General features: G+C 36.8%; 1 protein-coding gene across 10 annotated transcripts in view; it reads left to right on the forward strand.

Moving 5' to 3' along the window:
• Positions 1–2,231: 2,231 nt before the first annotated feature.
• Positions 2,232–21,690, forward strand: part of LOC113239525 (trithorax group protein osa) — a 95,726-nt gene continuing 76,267 nt past the window's right edge. For 7 of the 10 annotated variants that reach the window (XM_026476565.1, XM_026476574.1, XM_026476572.1 and 4 more), the window contains exon 1: positions 2,232–3,221. In XM_026476565.1, coding sequence (XP_026332350.1) covers positions 2,673–3,221 — 549 coding nt within the window. In that variant the 5' untranslated portion in view covers positions 2,232–2,672. The remainder of the gene's footprint in view (positions 3,222–21,690) is intronic. The other 3 variants (XM_026476571.1, XM_026476573.1, XM_026476575.1) reach the window with 1 other exon arrangement.

Consider the following 21,690-nt stretch of genomic DNA (forward strand, 5'->3'; position numbering starts at 1 on the left):
TAACAAGAAAATTACAAAACAGCATATCCAGTAATCTTAAACGTAATATAGATACATTTTTTAAATTATTTTTTAAACTTACTTAATATAATAATAATAACGCACACACTCAACATAGCCCCGCACTAGGGAAACCCTGTGTCGCGGGTGCTATGGACACACACATAGACAACCACAAATTACACCCAAACTCACGAGAGAAATAAATGTAGGCCATATAAATATTTCTCCCGGCCCGGGAATCAAACCTGGGACCTCTGCGTGGCAGTCCGGCATGGTAACCGTTCGGCCACGGAGGCAGTCGGAGATTTTTTCTGCCACGTGAGCGGTTGGATTTTACTAGAATAAATGAATGTTCACTGAAGAAACAACGTTAGTAACGTAAACGGCGCGGTGTCGTGTCAGTGACGGCATGCTACAATAATTGCTTAGACTGATAATGCTATGCTATAATGGTTGATTAACATTGTCACAGTGTTCGCCGTTCGAGGCGCCGCCGCCGCCATTGCCCCGGGAATATCGAATATCTATACTGGCACAGCACATCATTGGTAAGCCAATTATACTGGCCCAAAGCCGCTAACACAGGGATGTGACGATGCGGACGAAGGTCACTGGCATGATAAATGCAACCTTTCCTTTCTCTACTCGCTGGACGGGTATGAAAAAATGTTTACTCGATACCAGTGCTTTGCGAGGGTCAGTATACTCGTACAGTGGTACTGGTGCCAGTCATTGTATCGAATTAAATTATTATTCATTTATAAATCATCTATATTGGTGGTGCTGGCTAGTGCATGCGCCACTAGGTTGATGACGTCACCATACATTGCGGATTGCTCCGGGTATCTACGAGCATCGTATATATTTCTCATGTGATTCACCTAGTGATGTCATCGGCATGAGTAAAATGCTAATATCATACAAGCATAGAATTATATACCGACAATTTGCATATTCAGCACATACCAGCTTTCTTAGATGTTTCGGCTTCTAAACCTAAAGGTCGATATCCCCTGCTTCCGATCCGATGCTTCAACGGGTGAGCTCCGTTTTTTATGACGTAGATGAATAGTGAATATTTCTGGGTCCGAATAAAAATATCCATATTTTACACAAAAGGAAGTTCTAACAATTTCATTTCAACATTTTTAGTTAGGATTAGGCACATAATTTCTCGGGACGTTAAGAGTATTCATGGAGCTTACAAATATCTTTAGGGTGAACTACAATGAACTGGCTTTAGGTTGGTAATTCATGAAGACGTGGTCCATTCATATTGACGAAATGATGACAACCGATTTGACTTTGGTAAAATTCTTCAAGAGAAGCCAGAAACTTAAAAATAGAATAGAATAGAAATGATGACAGTCTATGAATTGGTTTTTTTGAGATGAAATTGAAATTGGCGGCGGTGGCAGGCAGAAGTTCCTAGTGAGGGACAATCTTTGTACGGCATAGAGTTTGTAGAGAGAAGCGAATTTCCAGTGATATCGATGTGAATAATGGAGCGGTATGCGAACATTAAAATCGATTAAGGACCATAGACAAAACTAACACTCATTTTATAATACTAATATTTATTTTTACATAATAAAGTAAACTAGAACTAAAAAAGTTAAATAAGCTAAATAAGGTAAAAAAATTTGGAGCAATAATTTACTTATGCTGATTAAAAAATCTCAGCAAAAAACATTTGCTTCTAGTGACGTCGGCCACATTGCTTTGTCATGGGTTGCCATAATTGTAATGTTGGTACATCGTGTTCCGTGATGTTTGATTCACAATGATTACCATTTAAACTTTGAAGTGTTCCTGCAAGATATATCCTAACAATAAACTTATCACTATTACTAAATTTAAAAAACATTTTCATTCTTATACAAGTATCCAAAGTTTGCTGTACTTTACTGATTTGAATTATAAAAGATGCGTTGATGACAGAAAGAAGTTAGCTACAAACCGACTTGGCGCCAGGGGAACTTGTCCGATGAAGTGTTGGTATCATTGGACTAACTACGTGGTAACGATAGTGCAAAAATGTAAACATGAAACTTTAAATAGTGGCTATTTATTCTATATAAAGAGTGATGTATGCTTTAGTAAATTATTGTAGCTTTATTATGTATTTCTGACCATTTAAAAGTTCACATAAACTTTCTCGACAACAACTATGGTTTCGACACTTTTGTTTTTTTTATAACCGAAGTGAACTTAGGCAAAAGCGTCGTCAAGCGCACTCGCCTGTAGAATTTCAAGTCCGTGTATAATGGCGGACGCTAATAATTGTGGAAGATTCGTTGATCTATTGTTCTGTTTCTAACTAAGACATAAGTATCGGGAATGAAGCTTGTGACGTGTATTCAATAGTAGTGTATATTACGTGATAGTGATATGAAATGTATAACTTTATAACGTGACGAAAGCGCCTGCTAGATATGTAACCTTTTCCCTAACCTCGTTTACGCCAATGGAGTAAGATATGTGATCGATGTGTGTGCGTCGGTGAACGATTTTTCGTCCGTTTGGCTTTAGAATTCTTGCGAAGTTGATTAGTTTATTAGTAATGGAAGTGTCCGCGTCGCGGTTTTGCTATCCGACGCCAGATTTCGATGTAACATAAGCGAGCCGGTAGATCAAGAGTGTGAGCGGGTCACCGCCACCAGCCGAACATGGCTGCGACGCAAGCAGAGACTCAACGCACCGAAGCGAACGTAGATCAGAGTCCATCGGAGCAGCTCAGTGAATCTCGGAACGCTTTATTACAGAACGGCACCGACAAAACGGTCGGGCGCGTTCCGCCCGATGGCGTCGTGAACACAAAGAGCAAGTCGCCTATGTCGACCGATACGGGCCAGGCACGCGACGGAAGCGAGGCGCCTGGTCACGATCGAGGTGGCGACAGGCCGGGGGCCGATCAGTACGGCCAGTACCGGTATCCTGACGTCGTAGATCCTTATTATTCTCAGCGACCCGGCTTTCCCGGCAAGCCGAGGCCGCCTCCGCCGCAGCAGCGTTTCTTCCCTGGGCAGCCGACTTCACAAGCTCCTGGCCCCACTCCTACGCTTAATTCGCTACTACAGTCTAGTGGGGCACCACCACATCGATACCCAAATAGCTATGAACAATCTCCGAGTGGCTACGGCCCTGCGCCCGGCTGGCCGCCGCCAAGACCCATGCCGCCGTACAATCCGCAAGGCAACCCATATAGGAACTCAACAGTAAGTTTTTATGCTACCTATTTTGTCAGATCCTATTAGGATACAGAAAAGACCTCTTAAGTTTAGGTTTTATGGAGTGATTGTAATCGTTCAAATGGCATGCATTCAACTGGGTGTCATTATGAAGCCTATTTTTATGATTACTTAGGTATTGTGTCTGTAATTTGAATTTTTTTAACCTTTATAGCCCTAATGTTACTTCCAGTCTCCTCAAGAACTCCAGGGTATTACAGTTTCTCTTGTTTAATTCTGTTACAATATTTCTCATTTCTTGATAAAATAACTAAATGCCTAATAGCTGTTAACTTTGTATACTTACACTTACAAAAAGATTTTGTTTTGATACATTAAACAAAAGAAAACTGTCCCTTAACCGTAAAGAAAATTGCCAAAGCGAAATGTATGGTGAGTAGACTAATAATTCCAGAGATGAGCAGACGGAAGATACCAGGTAAGTATCTAAAATGAATTAGGTGCAGATTTGACAGTAATTCCAGGGTTTCTAAGTTCAAGTCCTCTCTCTAAAGTAGTTTAATTTATAGTTTTCTTAATTGTGTTTGTATCGACAAAGTGAGAATTTTTATTATGTATGGCCCTGGGATAACTAACAGTTGGAGCCGGTATGTGAACACACCACAGTAATTTATCTTAAAAAGAAATATTTGTAATTATTGTATATTGGCAATAAAAAATGTTTCATAGATACTTGGTTTTGTTCAAATTTACTTATTTTTTTAATGTGCAACATTACTTAATGCCAAAAAGAATATAACCACTTCATACAAATCAAACCTTATTTCAAAGACCGTAAGGTGCACCTTTGGTTGAAATCAGAACTCCAAGTTTGTGCTAAGACTATAGGTTATGTCCTATGTTAACTATGAAAACACTATTTGTTCATGGTGGTGTGATCACTAATAGCTGAGCGCAGAAACAAATGTGAGTTGTTGTCAAAAAGTTGAAAAATGTCCATTCTGTAACTGAAAATAGTTAAGTGGATACAAGAAAGAGACATGCTTTGAGTATATTACTATAACACTTTAAGATGTTTAAGCAGCTGTTTATTTAACATTTTTATTAAAACCAATTGGTCACTGGCATGGCCTTAACAATTTGACAATAACTACGAAAAAATTTTACATTTTATTATTATCTGTTGTTTTCATATGTATTTAGTGTATCTTATTTTGAAGTAAAGGTAAAGTAAAATAGAAGTTTTGATCATCTTTTGCGAACAATTTTTTCCCAAATTTTGCTTGAACATTGGTTGAAGTGATTTTGTTAATTAATTTTTATCAACTTCCAATCACATTTTGAACAATCTGTGAAAACAGATCAGTTTGACCAATGCCTTCTTTGCAACTTAGCGAATTTAATTTTAGTTCTTCGTAAAATTCCTGTAAAAGCTGAAAAGTGGCAATATTCGTAAAACTTACAAGCTATAACTGATTTTAATTATGTTTCAATGTAAATATTTTGGCTGATCGTGCGCCAAAGTACCCTGACTATTATTATCTCTCTGAAATTTGAACCTTACAACATTGACCTTAAATTATTCTCTACAGGTGTCTTGTTAGGCTTAACAAGTTACCTGTAGAGAATTATATATTATATATATGGTTATTGGTACCAATAAAAATAACTATTATGCTTGATAGACAAAGAATGCAAAAAAGTTTATTTTCTGTGACTTTCTGGCTTTTACATGATTTTTTTACAAATGTACAGTCAACAAGACATCGAGCTAAACCCTTTGGTTCGAATATCAACTCCAGTGCAACAGAACAAGATCTGTCATTGTGTAGCTTGATGTGCTGCCATCTGTACATTTTGTGTTTTCTAAATCAAGTTAAAGAAGTGAAATACTGCGTTAAAAATAAAATTACTTTCCCATTTATTTATGATCAATTAAAAATGAATCAATTATTTTTAACAAATTCACCTGTAACTTGATTGTTTTCCAGATGCTAACACCTTGTATTACCCGTATGTGTAATTTTAATTTATCCTTGCTTAGCGAAAGGGTTATATATTTTACTACCCTGGAGTATAAAAACCCCTCATTCTGCAATTATATATGGAAGTTGTATTCGAGAATTGTACTGAATTGGTTTTTTTCAATCAAGGCACATATTTTTTCATTGTGTTATTTCTGATGTTTAACTATAATTAAAAATTTATGTATTTTTCACCAAAAATAAAAAGATTCTTAATTCCAAATAAAAAATAAATATCAAGCCAAATTATTAAACATTTAGTTAAAATTAGTAACATAAATGCCGAAAGGGACGATCGAGAACGTTGATGTAGTGCAACTACTATAATTGAACCAGAATTGCGGCCTGCATTAATAATAATATAATAACGCACACACTCAACATAGCCCCGCACTAGGGAAAACCCTGAGTCGCGGGTGCTATGGCCACACACATAAACAAACACAAATTACACCCAAACACACAAAGGAAATAAATGTAGGCCATACAAATATTTCTCCCGGCACGGGAATCGAACCTGGGACCTCTGCGTGGCAGTCCGGCGTGGTAACCGTTCGGGCACGAGGCAGTTAGCATTGACGGTGTTGTTCGAGTCTAACTGGAGCTGACTAACTCCTGTTGGTCAACTCCGTTAGACGTGAACAATACGGTCCTGTCTTGTGTTGTGCGTTTATTATAGTAATTTAGTCATGGAATAAAATAAAATATATATCGTAGCTTAGAAAACTTGATCTGATGTTAGAAAACGTGTCAACGTAATCATCGACTCTATTGAGTGAAGAATAAAAAATCACATGCAAACAATCATATGAAATACAATAATTAATAGCGACGTACTTATTAAGTAACTGAATATTAATATTAACTGACAAGAAATCTATTATTATACGTACAGATTTTAAAACCACGCTTTTTCTGAGAAACGAAACGCGAAAGTATTTCATAAAATTTACTTAATTTCGGAGAACCAAATGTGAGGAGTCAATGCGGAAGGAATATCTCAGCAACTTTAAAAGCGACATCGTAAGCGATCCTTGACTCTTTATAATAGAGCTTGTGAGACATTTTAGGAATTTTACATTGCCTGTCCTCTATTTCAGGACAATATTTTATAATTTACTTATTTTAGATTCATGCAAATTTGAAGCTTGTACGTTAGTCCCTAGACAACATTTTTTGTTTAAAAAGTGCTTTGTTTATAATAGCATGTTTTCAATTTTTTTATTTGTCTAGGAGTTACTAAGCCGAATTTTGTATCATTTTCGAGAGAAACTTATTACTACCTAACTAATTTTTACAATAAGTAAGCGAGTCGCCACATTTGGTGACGCGGAATCTGCTTGAGCCGGTCAGAAAAAGCTTGTCAAAAAGCTTTTTTTTATCGGCTTTATGATTCCATATCGATAAGTGTGGTGACTCCCTTACGTGATACAAATCTGCGAAAGCTTTCCTTATAAAACAAAGTTCTAACATCTAAAATAGATTGACTTCCCAGTTCCGTTTTGAACGTTTTAAAAGAATAATTGTGTAATAAAGTGCAATAACGTAGCCGTATTTCCGCAACCGATAGCAAATCGAGAATGCTCGAATTTTCCCGTTCCTATATCGTGAAGATTCAATAAAAAGATTTTTATTAGTAGCGGAATGTTCATTGTTCGCGCGCGTGAATGAATAATGAAAAGGTTTCAATTAAAACTGGCAGTTTTTGTAGTGGAAATACAGCGCCCCTTCCGCTGAAAAAAGAAACAAATTTTCTGTGAAAATGTTGGGAGATTATTACCAGAATTAGGAATGCACTTGTATGTATTATGTATTCACGTCATTGTTACTTTTTCGTAGTCGAGTAAAACGAAAAAAAAGCCATGCAGGAATAACAAAGCGAGCCCGTTTGTAACGAATATAAAAACGAAAGCGCTCTGCGATAGTGAAAGTTTGATGTGTAGGCAAATGTCCCGCTTTCAGGCGAAGGTTTCCGTGCTTCTACAGCTCGCTTCGAAATAGGGGCGAAGTTTTCCCAAATCCGCTAGCCTTAAGCCTTTTCCGCGCTACGCACATGTTTTATTGTAGAGCGTGATTGAACTTTTAAGTAATCAACGTGTATGGGAATTAAATTTGAAATATAGTGCATATAGTAAGTGACTGAAACCTATGTCAGGCTCATAGTATATGGAAAACTATGCCTACCCCAATGGGAAAATGTTGTGAGGTATATTTATGTAGTAACTACTATTTATGACAACATTTTCTCCATATCTTTACTCGGTTCAACTTCTATTTTTTAAAGTTTTTTTCAAAATTTGAGAACGACATTGTAATTTTGTGCATATTAGATTAAATCTTGATATATAACCGATATAACCACATTAGAGAAATTTATGACAACTTTATATACTCTTTAAAGTAGTCATACTTTGTGAAATGCAATGTATGTGTATTGCCTACACCCACGTGTAAATCCTAGTGAGTCGCCAGTTACGGTATTCCGTAACAGGCCGGCCATAAAACAATGCATCGAGCACGTGCCTGTTTACACTTTGGAGTTCACAACCAAGGTCGTACGCATTTGTAAGGATGTACCATGTAGGCTGCGTACGAACAAATAATAAAGATTTAGTAACCGGCTCATTTCACACGGTACAGTTTATATTTCAATCGTAATGAGTTTTTTTTTGCAAATTAGTACAAAATGATGTTTACGATTTTATCATTTTGTATTTTCATGCCTCAAAATGTATGCAGATTGATTAAGCCTCGTCACGCCTACCAATGGGAGCGCGCCACATCTGCTGTAGGTCTGAGCAGTAGTTCAATTTGAAAGCTCTAGACTTGCTCTGGCCCTTGACTTCTGAGAGCAGCACCGTAGGAGCATAATTATTTTGTTCCGAGTGCGCGTTGTTAAGAAGAGCCCTCATCTAAAGACTGCTTACTGAATCACTACTTAGCATCATGTTATTTAAATAGAAACAGCAATATAATGTTTATAATGGTCGATTGAACGTGGGATGACAACTCGCTCACTGGAAATTCTAAAGCGTCGCTCTGAATTGAAGGCGTCCGCCTTCTCTTTATTGTCATTGAAATCGCTATGACGTTATGGTGATTATTTATGAATGGCTTAAATAGTCGGGCATTGTGGAATTAGTCATTTATCTCGGTATGTTGTTTACCCACAATCGTGTTAGATAGTTGTCGATAAGGAGACACGTGGTTGCGGGGTCGACGACCCGACATACTCGTGCTCGCCGACAGCTCGGTAATAATAATAAAATGTTTCCGTGCGACTGGTTCAAGGGCGAGCCGCTGATATCGGCGCTGCTATATTTAGATTTAGCTTTGTGTGATGTGGATATGTTTATATTTGTCTTCAAAAACGATTGTCTCCCTACGGACCTGTGTTCCAGGTTCTATCACCCTATGTTCATGTCACTTTGTTTCTCGACTTCTCTTCCTTGGTTAAATGATTTTTAAGACTTCGTCCCCAATTACAATCTTCAAACTAACAATTATGATTAAACGTTAAAACCCGTCGTTTGCCAAATATGCGAAGCACGAGTAGCCATGTAGCCACAATTTTAGTTACGGTATTTAATGCGAAACAAAGTGCTTCATTAACGTATCAGTCAGGTGACTAACATGCAATTCCACACACGGCAGTTGATTACATTTTGCATGTCCGATCAATATCTGCCTCTTCATATTTAGGGCAATAGAAGCGATGCGGTGCGTGTGTAGAGCAGCCCCAATAAATTTCGCTCTCACTTTCGTAACGCTACAGCGGCTGTGTGCATGAAAACGAGCTGAATGGGCCGACGGAGCTGTTCATTTTGAGTCTGTGATGTTGAATTTCGCATATAATCGAGTCATTGCGTTCGGATAATGGAGTAGCCTCGTATGTCCCGCTAGACCAGATGAATGCTTGCGTACTCTATGCCCTATTAGTCTCCCGCATTATGTGTGCACGTATCACGTATTGCCTATATTGGTAGGATTTCTGGGAATGAATTCAAGAACTTTAAGTTTATTGTGTTTGCACAAGTTGAGATACATTATGATTTACTCTAGAATATAAATTATATTCAGATGTAATGGCGTCAAATTTAAATATTTGAGTAAACGTAAAGCGTGCACCTTACATCACCGTTAGCGGTATTGGCGAATAAAAACGTCACTCGTCACGCGGCCTGCATTCATTCATACAAAATGTTGAATGTTGTAATGGGGTCGTTAACCGTGGTGACGTCACGTAATTGCCGGCTCCCTTCGTCAGCCGTTGGTTGAAATCAAAACGTCGGGATTTAATAACAAATCTGTAGGTCAAGCACATTATCGCTTGTCACATTCGCACTATATATATATCTGGTTCAAATTAATTATTTTTACTCTACGAACCACTTCATAGTCTGTAGCGAACTCACAAAAACTGATTCCGCGAGAGAATGTTGACATAGTTCTTTGTCAGTATCGCGCGAGCATATTCTCAGAGAAACCATTCCTAGTCTTTGTATGAAAGATGTGAAACAACTGAGTTGTTAGAAAACAATGATTGTTACTTCAACAAGCAGTCGATGATGGCAGCAATGGTTGATAGAATAAATCTTTCATTCATTATGCAAACACAATGACGTAACATAGACTTACATCGATGAACGTATGTATATGTAAAAGAGGCCATTGTCAAGGACCTTGTTCTGAGCGCAATCGGAAAGGTAAATGACTTCCATGCACACACATCTATACAATCTACAAGTATGTTTTAAAGTTCCGCCAAGAAGTATGAAATAACTAATACAGGCGATACGTTGCACGCGGTCTTGTGCGCTCTTTGCCTGATGACGTCACCCACCCCCGTCCGACCTTTGCGTACAGCATTTGAATATTATTTAGTAGTGGCAGTTTTTAAGTTATCCTCATTTATGCAGTGCATTTTCAAAGTTATTCCAATTTTTGTAGTGCATTTATTAAGTCATTCCACTTTTTAAAATGCAATTTCGATTACCTCGTCGGGTCTAGGCGTTGTCTTCGGCTCATTACGCCCCATTAACTGTATACCAAATTTTCCCATAATGCGACGTCTAATGTGCCGACCTCGATATTTGAGACGTAACCTGTCTTTAAACATTAATTAGGACGTACAAGGTAATTTCTTTGTTCTTCTAAAATGTATATGAACTTAGCGAAATTTTGCCACACTTTTTACTTTAGATGCGGAAATGTAGATCTTTGGCATAGCCAATTTATGTCAGTAAAATTGCATTACGGCACTAGTCAATTGAATCGCGAAACCTTTTACGGAACACCAGAGCTGTAAAAAGTTTAGTTGAAACCGCATCCAAAGAGGGTGCGCATTTCTTTAATCTGCGGCTTTGACGGTACATAACGGGGCGCGCGTCTATACATTGAAGTACATATATCTACATTAAAGGTCACGACCGCCACTCCATGTACTCAGATAGTACGTACCTAAAGGGAGTTCTTTATTGAACAGTCTTGGGCGGGAAAGGGGTCGCTTTATTAGGTCAGTAACACTTGTAATCCGTTTGTTTACATTCGTGGAGCATTGTTGATTAATTCATCCGTCTTATCAGATATCTTCACTTTATGTAATAGTCAAAGTATTAAATATATTATGTTTACCTACACAATCGACCCGACGACAGTCCCGTGATATTCTATTTACCTCAATTATTACTATGTTTCATATCGCGTCCTTGAATACTCATACCAGCAAAAATTAGAGTGACTTACTGTCCAAAATAAACACACCAAAGTTCGGTGTAGTAATTGTCTAACTCTAGTTAGCGTTGCCTTCCCGGGTCTCGACTTAGATGTTTTGCAAGAAACCTTAGTAAGCCACAATTTGATTATAGTATGTTTCAATATTTACTTGTCTAAGACGGTTGTTCGAATGCAATCCACCTGTTGCCGAAAGTTGCACCTAGCTACACCACGACTCTGGCATTCACAAGGGCGCGTGACGGCGCTAACCAAAATAACTCGCTGTAACCGACCGCATAACGCGACGTAATGTTATTTCTATTTATGGAAGCTCCTAATTAAAAACACCCACTTTTGTATAATCATCAACCACAAACTGCTGCTGGAATGCTTGAGTTTAATATCGTGCAAGCATGCGACCCATTTTATTAACCAACTTTTTTCCTCAAAAAACTCAACTTCTGAATAAAGGACTTTACAGGTCTTTATAAATGTTTTTCGAGCAACGTTTTGTGTGAGGTTTGCTTTGTTTTGTAACTTGAAAAAATGTTAATGCGGGTAAGTTTAGCGAAATTTCTTAAAAACGTTTCACCTACTTGTTATCTTTTCTTAACAATTAAAACAAACCCGTTTGTTTATTTTGTCGTCATGGTGAAAACGATTGTTTGAACCAGAAAAAGTAAACATTTTATTTATTATCCTGGTTCTTAATTAAAAATGTCAACGTTGTGGATTTTTTTGTGGCGACGGCAGTCGAAACAGATGATTTTGATGAATAAATACCGTTTACCTTCTATTGTTGATACTCGAACATGCATAAAAAGTAAACCGGTCAGAGAGCCTTTTATCGTTTCTCGCGGCAGCTCAACGAAACGAAGTAATAATAGTAATAACAGTCAATCTCACGTCATTCATTTTCTCTTTTTCTCGTAACAATACAGTTATGGCTCGACTTTTTTTGTAGATACGCAAAGGGATAGCTCGACGGCGTTTAATAATATGTAAAGGAAGGCAAGGTTACACGCACACTTGTGCATCGACGTGCTCGTGTAAGGTGTGCTTGTAGTGGAGGGAATCCCCAACTTTTTACAAACACAATCAAAGTTATGTAATGTTTGCTCGTATCCGCCGGCGCACAAGACCTGCTACTGTTGGTACGAATGCGCAACTACACATTACTTAATGCTTCGACTATTAGTCATAGGTCATTAACATTCTTTTAAATGGTGTTTACTTTTCGCAAATTTATTATTTTGATTTGTTTGACCAGTCTGTTACGTTATTATTACTTTTAGGAATTACCACACTCTTCCTATACAAAAGTTGTGTATGTAATAACGAAGTATTTTAAGGATCATATGCCAAAGTTTCTGAAAAATCGAAAGTATCCACGTACTATAAGCGATAAGTATTTAATTGTCGTCTAAAAACAAATTACAAAAGTAGTTGGGTATGAACATATCCTCGGTGTTTTGTAGAAAGGGCGCTATTTCGAAAATTTCTGGGGAGCATGTGTTACTTTTTCACGACTGCTTTTAGTCTTCGTTTAAATTAATTTTAAAACTTAAACTTAATTAAGAGTCGCTGCTACCTCAGACCGAATTCAAATTTTTCCCGTACTGAATCGGTTCTATTGCGCCAGTCGAGTCGCAGGAACACACACTTTATTTCAGAATTTAGTTTTTTACAAACGACATTAAAGCGTATTGAAAAAGGCCTATTTTCTTGTAAAATTTCGAGGTAACTTTGTGTTTTTTTTCTATCGTGAAAATTTCACACCCTATAATATCACCCTATATAATCAGTGTTTATAAATTGAGGAATTTTACTGTAGATTTTTTCCAAAGTGATCGATACAACACATTCAGTGTTATTCGGAATCAACCAAAGCCATTATTGAGCTTGTACTGATTCTTAAACCAAAATTTTGTTTTAAAACACGACGTAAATATTTTAAAACGGTCAGTCAAAAATTTTTCGAAATGCACTGTACCACATTCTACAATACACCGACGATATGCAATGTGACGAGATAAATTACGTTGTAACTTTCTCGAAAACAATTATCGTCTCAGTGACAATTAGTCTAAGAAAGATACATTTCAAATCGCATGCTCGAAAATAGATTAAAATGTCCTCTGGCAACAGTCAACTGATGTATCACATATCGAATAAACCAATCTAAACAGAAACTCAAGGTGGGTCTATTATAACCATAAAGAGGTTAATGTTTAGGACGTTGCAAATGATATAAGAGCAATGCAAGTAGGTGAGTGAGTACAACCGGTCGCATTCCTAGCGGACCAGTATTTGATGCAATTGCACCGCTAATAATCACCCGACGTGTCGTATAAACTTACCGTAAATATTATGCAATTCATTGATACATAGTTTTTGCCGCTTCTCGCTGACTCTAGTTTCTTGTTTTCTGCTTTATTTTCCACTCGGATGCAAAATTGGAAATGCTCTTACCGTACCGTACCGTACCGGAACTCGCTACCGTTACTATTATTACATTACCTAGAGATTTTAAAGAGCAACGAAGTATTTACATTTTTTCATTAACAGACTAATTATTATTCTGATGCGTATCGTTTTTACAATTTTATTTTTAATTTCTTCGTATTATAATTTTTGTTACTCACTATTCTCTCTAATGAGCTTATGGAAAACACAATTATGAACGCGGAGTCTGTTTGAGCCGGTCGTTAGAAAAAAAGGACGTTGTGTGTTTCGCTTCTTAATTTTTTCTGATCTGATAAGTGTGATGAGATAAGTCCTTTATGATGAACAATGTGATAGGCTGAAGTACTTTTTCCTTTACTGTTTATATTCCTACCTTACCGTACTTGTTAGAGGACAGGACACAACAAACGGTAATTTATAAGAGAGGCACGCGCTACGAAGCGACGGGCGGTCTAAATGAAGTTGCGTTGACATAAGATAATTCCTTTTTGTACGCGTATCACATTAACGACAATGACCCTAACAGCTGACTTTACTACACTATCCGCGCACTACATGATTGTGTATCGAAATCTTACTAATGGGTCACTTTATTTGAAGTTTATTTTATTTTTATTAGTTGCCTTTGTGTGAATTGGAGTTGGGAAAAGGTAATGTTCATATATCGACTGATTAATAATGCCCGCTAGTATGTTAAACGAGTAAACAACCGTTCTATTAATAGGACGGAACTAACAGGACAATTTCCTTTTGATTCTATAACTTAAATGTCGATACGACCTCGAATTCAAGTTTTTTACTTACTAAATATAGTCGCATGAAATAGGCTCTATTGCGCGAGTCGAGTGGCAGGGACACTGGCTTTATTGCAGAATTCATTTTTTTTTTTACAAACAAAATTAAAGTCATTTGAAAAATGTATAACGTACAGCCATGGCCAAAAGTATTGAGCGCCCTAAAAATCCCAAACGTGCGCAATAAGTATTGCAGAAAACAGGTCCTTACGAAAAAATTATCCTTAACAATAGTTAAGGATTATTTTTTCGACACCTATAAAGGTTTAAAAACAATGCTCCCCCACCGCAACTAGCAATAAAACACCTGGTGCCATAAAATTTGTCATATTACCATTTTTGTATTTATTTCTCAGTTTACTACTATCGCTCGTTACTTACACATCCAGTGATCTAGTGCGCTTTTGGTGTTTTGTTTAGTTCCACTTACTGATATTGTTGTAATATGCCTAAAAGAAACTAACTTAGAACAACATGTACAGCTTTTGCATGAGCAAAGGAAATCACAGGTAGAGATTTCTGAGGGTCGTATTCCAGAACTCTACTCAATGCTCAAGTCAGGACTTGAGCAGACTTGAGTATGATTTCAAGCACTTGAAATACGACCCTAAAGGCAAGGACTTGAGTATGATTTTCAGTGCTCACTGCAATACTCAAGTCCTGACTTGAGCATTGAGTAGAGTTCTAGAATACGACCCTAAGATTGTGATTTGTGCAATATGCTATTGAGCGATTCGTTGCTACTGGGTCTTACAGTAACAGACACAGAACAGGGCTCAAACGCGTCACCACAGACCGAGGGGACCCAAAGTTAATGAGAGAGTAGTTAAAAATTCGGAAGAATCTTCTTCAGACATCGCTGCTGACATGTCACTCGCAATTATGAGATCAATTTTTGCTCGCACTACTCCAAGAAGACTTCAGGAAGTTGGCCTGAAAGGCTGTAAAGCCACTCTTGCCTGTATAGTATCAACCGTGAAAAACGGCGGAGGCAGCTTAATGATCCGGGGCTGCAGGACTGTTCCAGGAGTTGGCGAAATGTTTGTGTTAACGTCCTGGAATCTGCGTTGCTGCTCTCATTTTCAACACTTTTTGGCGATACTAAATATGGATGGCATTAAATTCCAGCAGGGTAGCGCACCATGTCATAAATCTGCCTACACTTTGACATGGTTTCGAGAAAAGAACATTGAGCTTCTGGAGTGGCCTGCCCAGTCTCCGGACCTAAACACCATAGAACGTCAGGCGCCACTCATTAGACACAGAGGAAGAACTAAAACGCCGTCTGCGCCAAGAATCGAACTATAAGTCCTAAAGGCTGTAAAAATCCCATTAGCGCTCTACCAAAAAGAATTTCTGCCGTATTTAACGCAAAGGGTGGACCTACGTAACATTGATTTTCTTTTAATAAATAGTAATATTAACATGTGTAAACTGTTTCAAATTATTTCATTTTCGTATTCCCCAAAAACTAAGTTGTCATGGGTGCTTAATACTTTTCGCCAACGCTGTATACTTTCCGTGTTATATTTAGTTCAGTTAATATAAAAAAAGATCATTGGTATATGTAAAGCACCTATTGAATACAGCGGATTTCTTGTAAAATTTTGAGGTAAGTTTGGTTTATTATCGTGAAAGTTTTTAGGAATCGTGTTTCCACACCGTATACTAATCAGTGTATATCCCCCATTGACTTACAATTATATGGATGTCGGGTCCGCGCTAAAAAGTGTCCGCACTTGTAAGGCGCTAAAATCGTATACAGAGCGCGACACTCCGCTTTAGTCTTCATTTGTTCTACTGACAGCGCGATACTGCGATGACATTACAATTTAAATTTCGAATAGGTTGACTTGGGACATTTTTTTCGTGGTTTTTGTATTAGACCCGTCGTCCATTTATTTGTAAGTCAATGACATCCCCAATTTTTTATATATAATATTTTCCAAAGCGATTGAATTAACACTAACTGTTTCAACCAAAGTTATTTGACGTTGTATCGACTCGTAACGCGCTGTGGAAATTAAAAATAATGTGACCAGACAACAACACCGATTACAAACCTAGTTTCAAAAAGGAAATTCCCTTTACTAACCCGAGCAACAAAAAAGATACTAAATTAACTTAAGAATATTTGTTTCTGAAATTGGTTCTATTGATAATTGAACCCGGAACGTTTTAATTTAGCAACCACATAACTAATCGCTGGGACACCAAAATTGTCTTTAAACTGTTTTCTGTTGTTAGCGTTAACACGATTTAACAAGTTTTAGATTTGTATATACATATAATATATATGTATATACATATAATATATATGTATATACATTCAAAAACAGTTTTCAAAAATTTGTACGGTCAACAGCACGTCAAGCTATACACCTTTGTTCGATTATAGAGCAACGGAACAAGGTCCGTCAACGTGATGTGCTTCCGTCTGCACTTGACTGGATATTTTGCATAGTGACTTGGAGTAGATTCCTTTATTCTGATATTCATAGTACCACAGTAGTGTCACAGTATAATAAGACAAGAATAGTAACTCCATATAAATGTGGCAGCGCGTCTCGGTATGTGTGCGCGCTCGCCGCGTACCGTGTACGTACACACCACGGAAGGCAAAAACAATGGGAGGGCCTTAAGGCTCGATTACTATCAGACCCGCTCTCGCCAAAACTCACACTATCATTTTGTTACGCACTATAAAATCTTGATAATGTTTGGTCGTAGTTTCTTATTTAAAAAGATTTAACAAATTCTGGACTGTTAAAATAACTTATTAAGGCATATCGTTGTAAGTTCAATATCTGTTATTGCAAGTTACTACGTTTTGATTTTATATTGAAATTTCATTCAATGTATTGCCATCTAGCGGCAATAGCTATAAGACGACTACCGATTAACGCCTATTAACGTTGTCCAAAAAAGTGTACCTCATTGAAGCGTTAATAAATTTTGCTTTATACGATAAACAGAAAATGGAAAATTTATTAAAATAAAATAAAAATTAACGATGATATGACACACTACCATAGTAATATTACACGTGCGACTATAGTTTTTATTATCTAAATAAAGCATTTTCGCCACGATTTTCGAAATAATATATTTAATTAATGACTTTTGTAACTATAGTGAAACAATAGGGTGGTTTACATTAAATTAGACATAACTGGTTGATGACTGTACCGCCTCAGTCAACCGTGACGATGGGACCTGTACAGGGCCCGAAACGTCGGTTTGTTTGAAAAAACAAGTATACGCGATTTAAATCCGGAAAAATAGTTTCAATTCGTAAGTATGTTTTTGGTCTGTAATTTTTATTGCCGTAATATGCGTAATATGTAGCTAAAATGTAAACTATTATATTTTCACTACTTTTGTCTTCTGTAATCTAATAACACCAATCGACTCAACCCGTCCCTCGTGTGTGTCCCAATACACGGAACGATTTAGGTAAAAAAACAATAAATTAGAAAAGAATGCTCGTAAAAACGTTGCTCTTTGGACGCTACAGTATCCAAATTGTTAGTCTCTCAAAATTGTCCTATCTCTAGTTTGCATTTTTAGTTGTTAAAGTGGTCTTTAGAAAATGTATGTGTATATATTTATGTGCATGTATATTGTTGTTATTTATTATATGTGATATAAACTATTTGTTTGTAATTTCTATTTGGTGAGTTTATAATATATTTCATTCTCTCTTGCACGCTATTGCCCGATTATGACCTTCGCTCTCACCTTTGCTCACCTTCTGTTCAATTAGTATTTCTGTTCTATTTACTTGGTGCAATAAATTTAAAAATTTGCAGATGACGTCGACATATCAAATTTACTACCCAGTTTTTTCTCTTAGTAGGGGTAGATTTGTAAAACCAACCAAAGTGTGTCTTGTTATTCTATGCAGGGCCAAGAGACCTCAAACTCAACTCTATGCCGTTTGCGACAAGAGCGTTCCAAAGTCCCAAAAAGTCATGCTTAATAATAAGAACGCATACACTCATAGCCCTACACTAGGGAAACCCTGTGTCGTGGGTGCTATGGACACACTTAGACAACCACAAAAAATTACACTCAAACTCGCGAGAGAAATAAACGTAGACCATACAAATATTTTTCCCGGCCCGGAAATCGAACCGGAGACCTCTGCGTGGCAGACCAACATGGTAGCTATTCGGCCACGGAGGTAGTTGGCGGAGGAGCTTAATATGCTCGTTTTGACTGTATTAAGTTTCGTGCCAATAAAGTAAAATAATATAATTTATTCCATAGGTAAAATTTTGTACGTTAGAAAACGTCATTTTTAAAGTACTGCTCATTCATTGTGCTGACTTCCCTGAGAAGAACGAGAAAGAAACTCTAGGGATTGCTCTTTTTGAGTAAACTTAAGTGCTATGGAATACACTTTGGGTCATATTTGTGTAGAATCTAGACTAGTGTCGTCTTTCCAAGCATCTTTATCAAACACGTAGTCTTTAATTTGATTGATGACTTTGATTTGATGACTTTTCAATTAAAGTACTTTTGATGTAAGTTTTAAACTTATTGAATAATGAACTTAGTATATACTCTCCGAAACCTTGTAAAAACGTATACAGTTCCCCATAAAAGAATCGTTTACCTTAGTTAAACGAATTCGTGGTAACACAAGTTTGGACTTAGCTCTAAGGTTAATATTATCGATATCTTCTTTCTTAATGTTACAAATGAATTCGTTTCTCATATAAGCTAACACCCTGTAACTTCGAAACCCTGAAAGGTATTCGAATGAAACAAAGAGCGAATCCAAGCAGAAATACATATATGATGATCCTTGAAAGTTTCATTAGACCTCATTCAGCTGTTTGGGATCATATTCTGAACAAGCATCCGAATAGATAGACAAATACTCTGTAAACAGTCACGCTTGTCAATAGTGTAAATAGTATTTCACGCTTAGTTATGTTAGTAGGTTTTCATTCAACAAATTACGAACGAACACTCCAATTGGAAATCAAACTACTTTTTCGAATCTAAATAGCGTTCATTTGTATTTTCAAACAAAACCAATGTCTCGGGCTCTTTGCAGGTCCCCATTTACTATGTCTAACAATCGCGAATAACCTGAGAACTCGATATTAATACTACAATTTTATTTAAATTACAAATGAAGAAAAAAAATTATAGTGAAAGGTAGTTGGGAACAAACCCGACGACGTGCATGTGCTTTCAAGTATGCACTAAGTCCTAAACCCGCATTGAATAAGTTTTCCTTAGAGTAGACCTGAACTTAGCAATGGCCCGTATAATATGTTGTTGATGTTGCGCCCACGACCAGCACTTCGACTCGTTGGAACTGGGTATTACAACGTCGTGTATTAACACCGTACACCGGCACAATTAGTTGAACGATAAAGTGACATTATAAAATAAAATAAGAATTAGATATAAAGTAGCAATGTCTTATAACATCTGATGATGCCGAGTGGCCTAAGTAACAGGTACGAGATTTTAATATCGAATTATGTAACGATTGCATACTTTTACTCCGAGTAAATAATATAATGAAACAGCACCAATATTTAATGTATATTTTGTTAACAATCGATGACAGCAAACGCAATTCTTTTTTTTTAAATTATTTTTAATCCATTTATTAGGATAGGGCAAGGGTCCACTACACAGCCTCTTCATATATTTAGACGAAAGCCATACAAACGCTACAAAACAAAAAACCATAGAAATAGAAGTGGCCAAGTCAGTAAGAAACTATGGAAACTATTTTTTTTATAAAGAGTTATGGCCCGGTTTGCAAGACTTTTAGGCCATTTTAACCAATCTGGAGGCAGTATAGCGTTTGAGTAGCGTCTAATTGATATTTTAATTGGCAAAAATACGACGTTCTTTTTTTGAAACTCGTTTAACGAAATTTTTCAGCTCACTGGCAAGTACTATAGACAATAGAAATTAGATTCAGACCTAAAAAGTGCGCCTTTATGGTATGGTTTATGAAATTATAATAGACAGATTTAAATACAGGAGTACACAAAATGTATTTTTGTGATTTTGTGACAAAGCAGAAACAACACTTAACTGCCTCGGTGGCCGAACGGTTACCATGCCGGACTGCCACGCAGAGGTCCCAGGTTCGATTCCCGGGCCGGGCGAAATATTTGTATGACCTACATTTATTTCTCTCGTGAGTTTGGGTGTAATTTGTGGTTGTCTATGTGTGTGTCCATGGCACCCGCGACACAGGGTTTCCCTAGTGCGGGGCTATGTTGAGTGTGTGTGTTATTATAACAGTGTGTACACAGTTTAAAATTTATTAAATCAAACTAATAAATAAAAAAACTTTTTCAGCTGCAGTTACGAAATTTAATAAAATGCAAACCCGTTCTCAAAACACTTCGACTAACCCTTATTAGTAGAAATTTAAAACAAAAATGTGAAAAATTACTGTCTACTAAGTTTCAAATGAGAAAAATGAAAGAGTAAATTAATCGACCAATGTTTTAATTGTATTATTTTAGGGATTTTACTTGAGTTCCAGTATGAAAATGAATATAAATACTGAATTTTGAGTTCTAAAGTGCTCTCTATGAAACGGAGGAGAATTGAGTGCACATAGATCTGCATTTCCGTGGCAAAAATTCTCTCGCTATTCCTTTAATTCCTTTTTCCGTTAAATTCCTTGCTTTGACTACAGTTGAGCTGGTTACCGCTCATACTTTCCTTTATTCACATATTTTAAGCCTGGTATTCTTAGAATTCGTGTATTATTGTGGGCGTGATCTTCTTCACAAGATTGCTCATTCAAATTGTTTGAGTTAATTTAGATTTCATTTATATATCTACAAAAACATTTCAAATCATTTCCTTGTTTTGTGAATAAGGAGTCATTCGATTAATAAAATACCTTGTTGTATGAAACGATTAGAACGCATTGTTCTGCTACTAATACAGGAGAAAAATGTAAACATCCGAATGGCAACACCATTAAAGCAAACCATATCGCTGATCTGCAATGTTTGTAAAAAAGCTTACTTGGTGTTCATTCACCGGGTGAAGTCCCTTTTAAAGTAAACGAAGTGTAATCCGATAAAACAAAACACAACAAAGGTTGCAAATAAGCTTTGTAACATATCGCCAGAGGCAAAACGACGATGATGAATTTTCAACTATGGCACTTTCAACTATCTCTATAATTGTACTCTTAAGGAATCTTATGAAACCTGTCAAAGAAAACGTTACTCAAGCTGATGATGTAGTGTTACGAATGCTATAATCGAAATAAGCTAATTTGGTGTTCTCATTAATTGTCAAGAATCCAACATTATAATCTCTTGCGAGGCTTCGCGCTGTTATCGTGATCAGCGCTCGGAAACTTCAAACTAAGATTTATCAATGCCAAAATTATACCGTGTATCGTACTTGTTACAGATTGATATCACAGCTCTTTTTATCTCTGTACCCGAGCTACGGTGCGACTGTAATAATTGTGGTTTGCATGAACTT

Source organism: Hyposmocoma kahamanoa, unplaced genomic scaffold (genome assembly GCF_003589595.1).
Source record: "Hyposmocoma kahamanoa isolate Upper Pololo Valley unplaced genomic scaffold, ASM358959v1 99879, whole genome shotgun sequence".
Lineage (NCBI taxonomy): Eukaryota > Metazoa > Arthropoda > Insecta > Lepidoptera > Cosmopterigidae > Hyposmocoma > Hyposmocoma kahamanoa.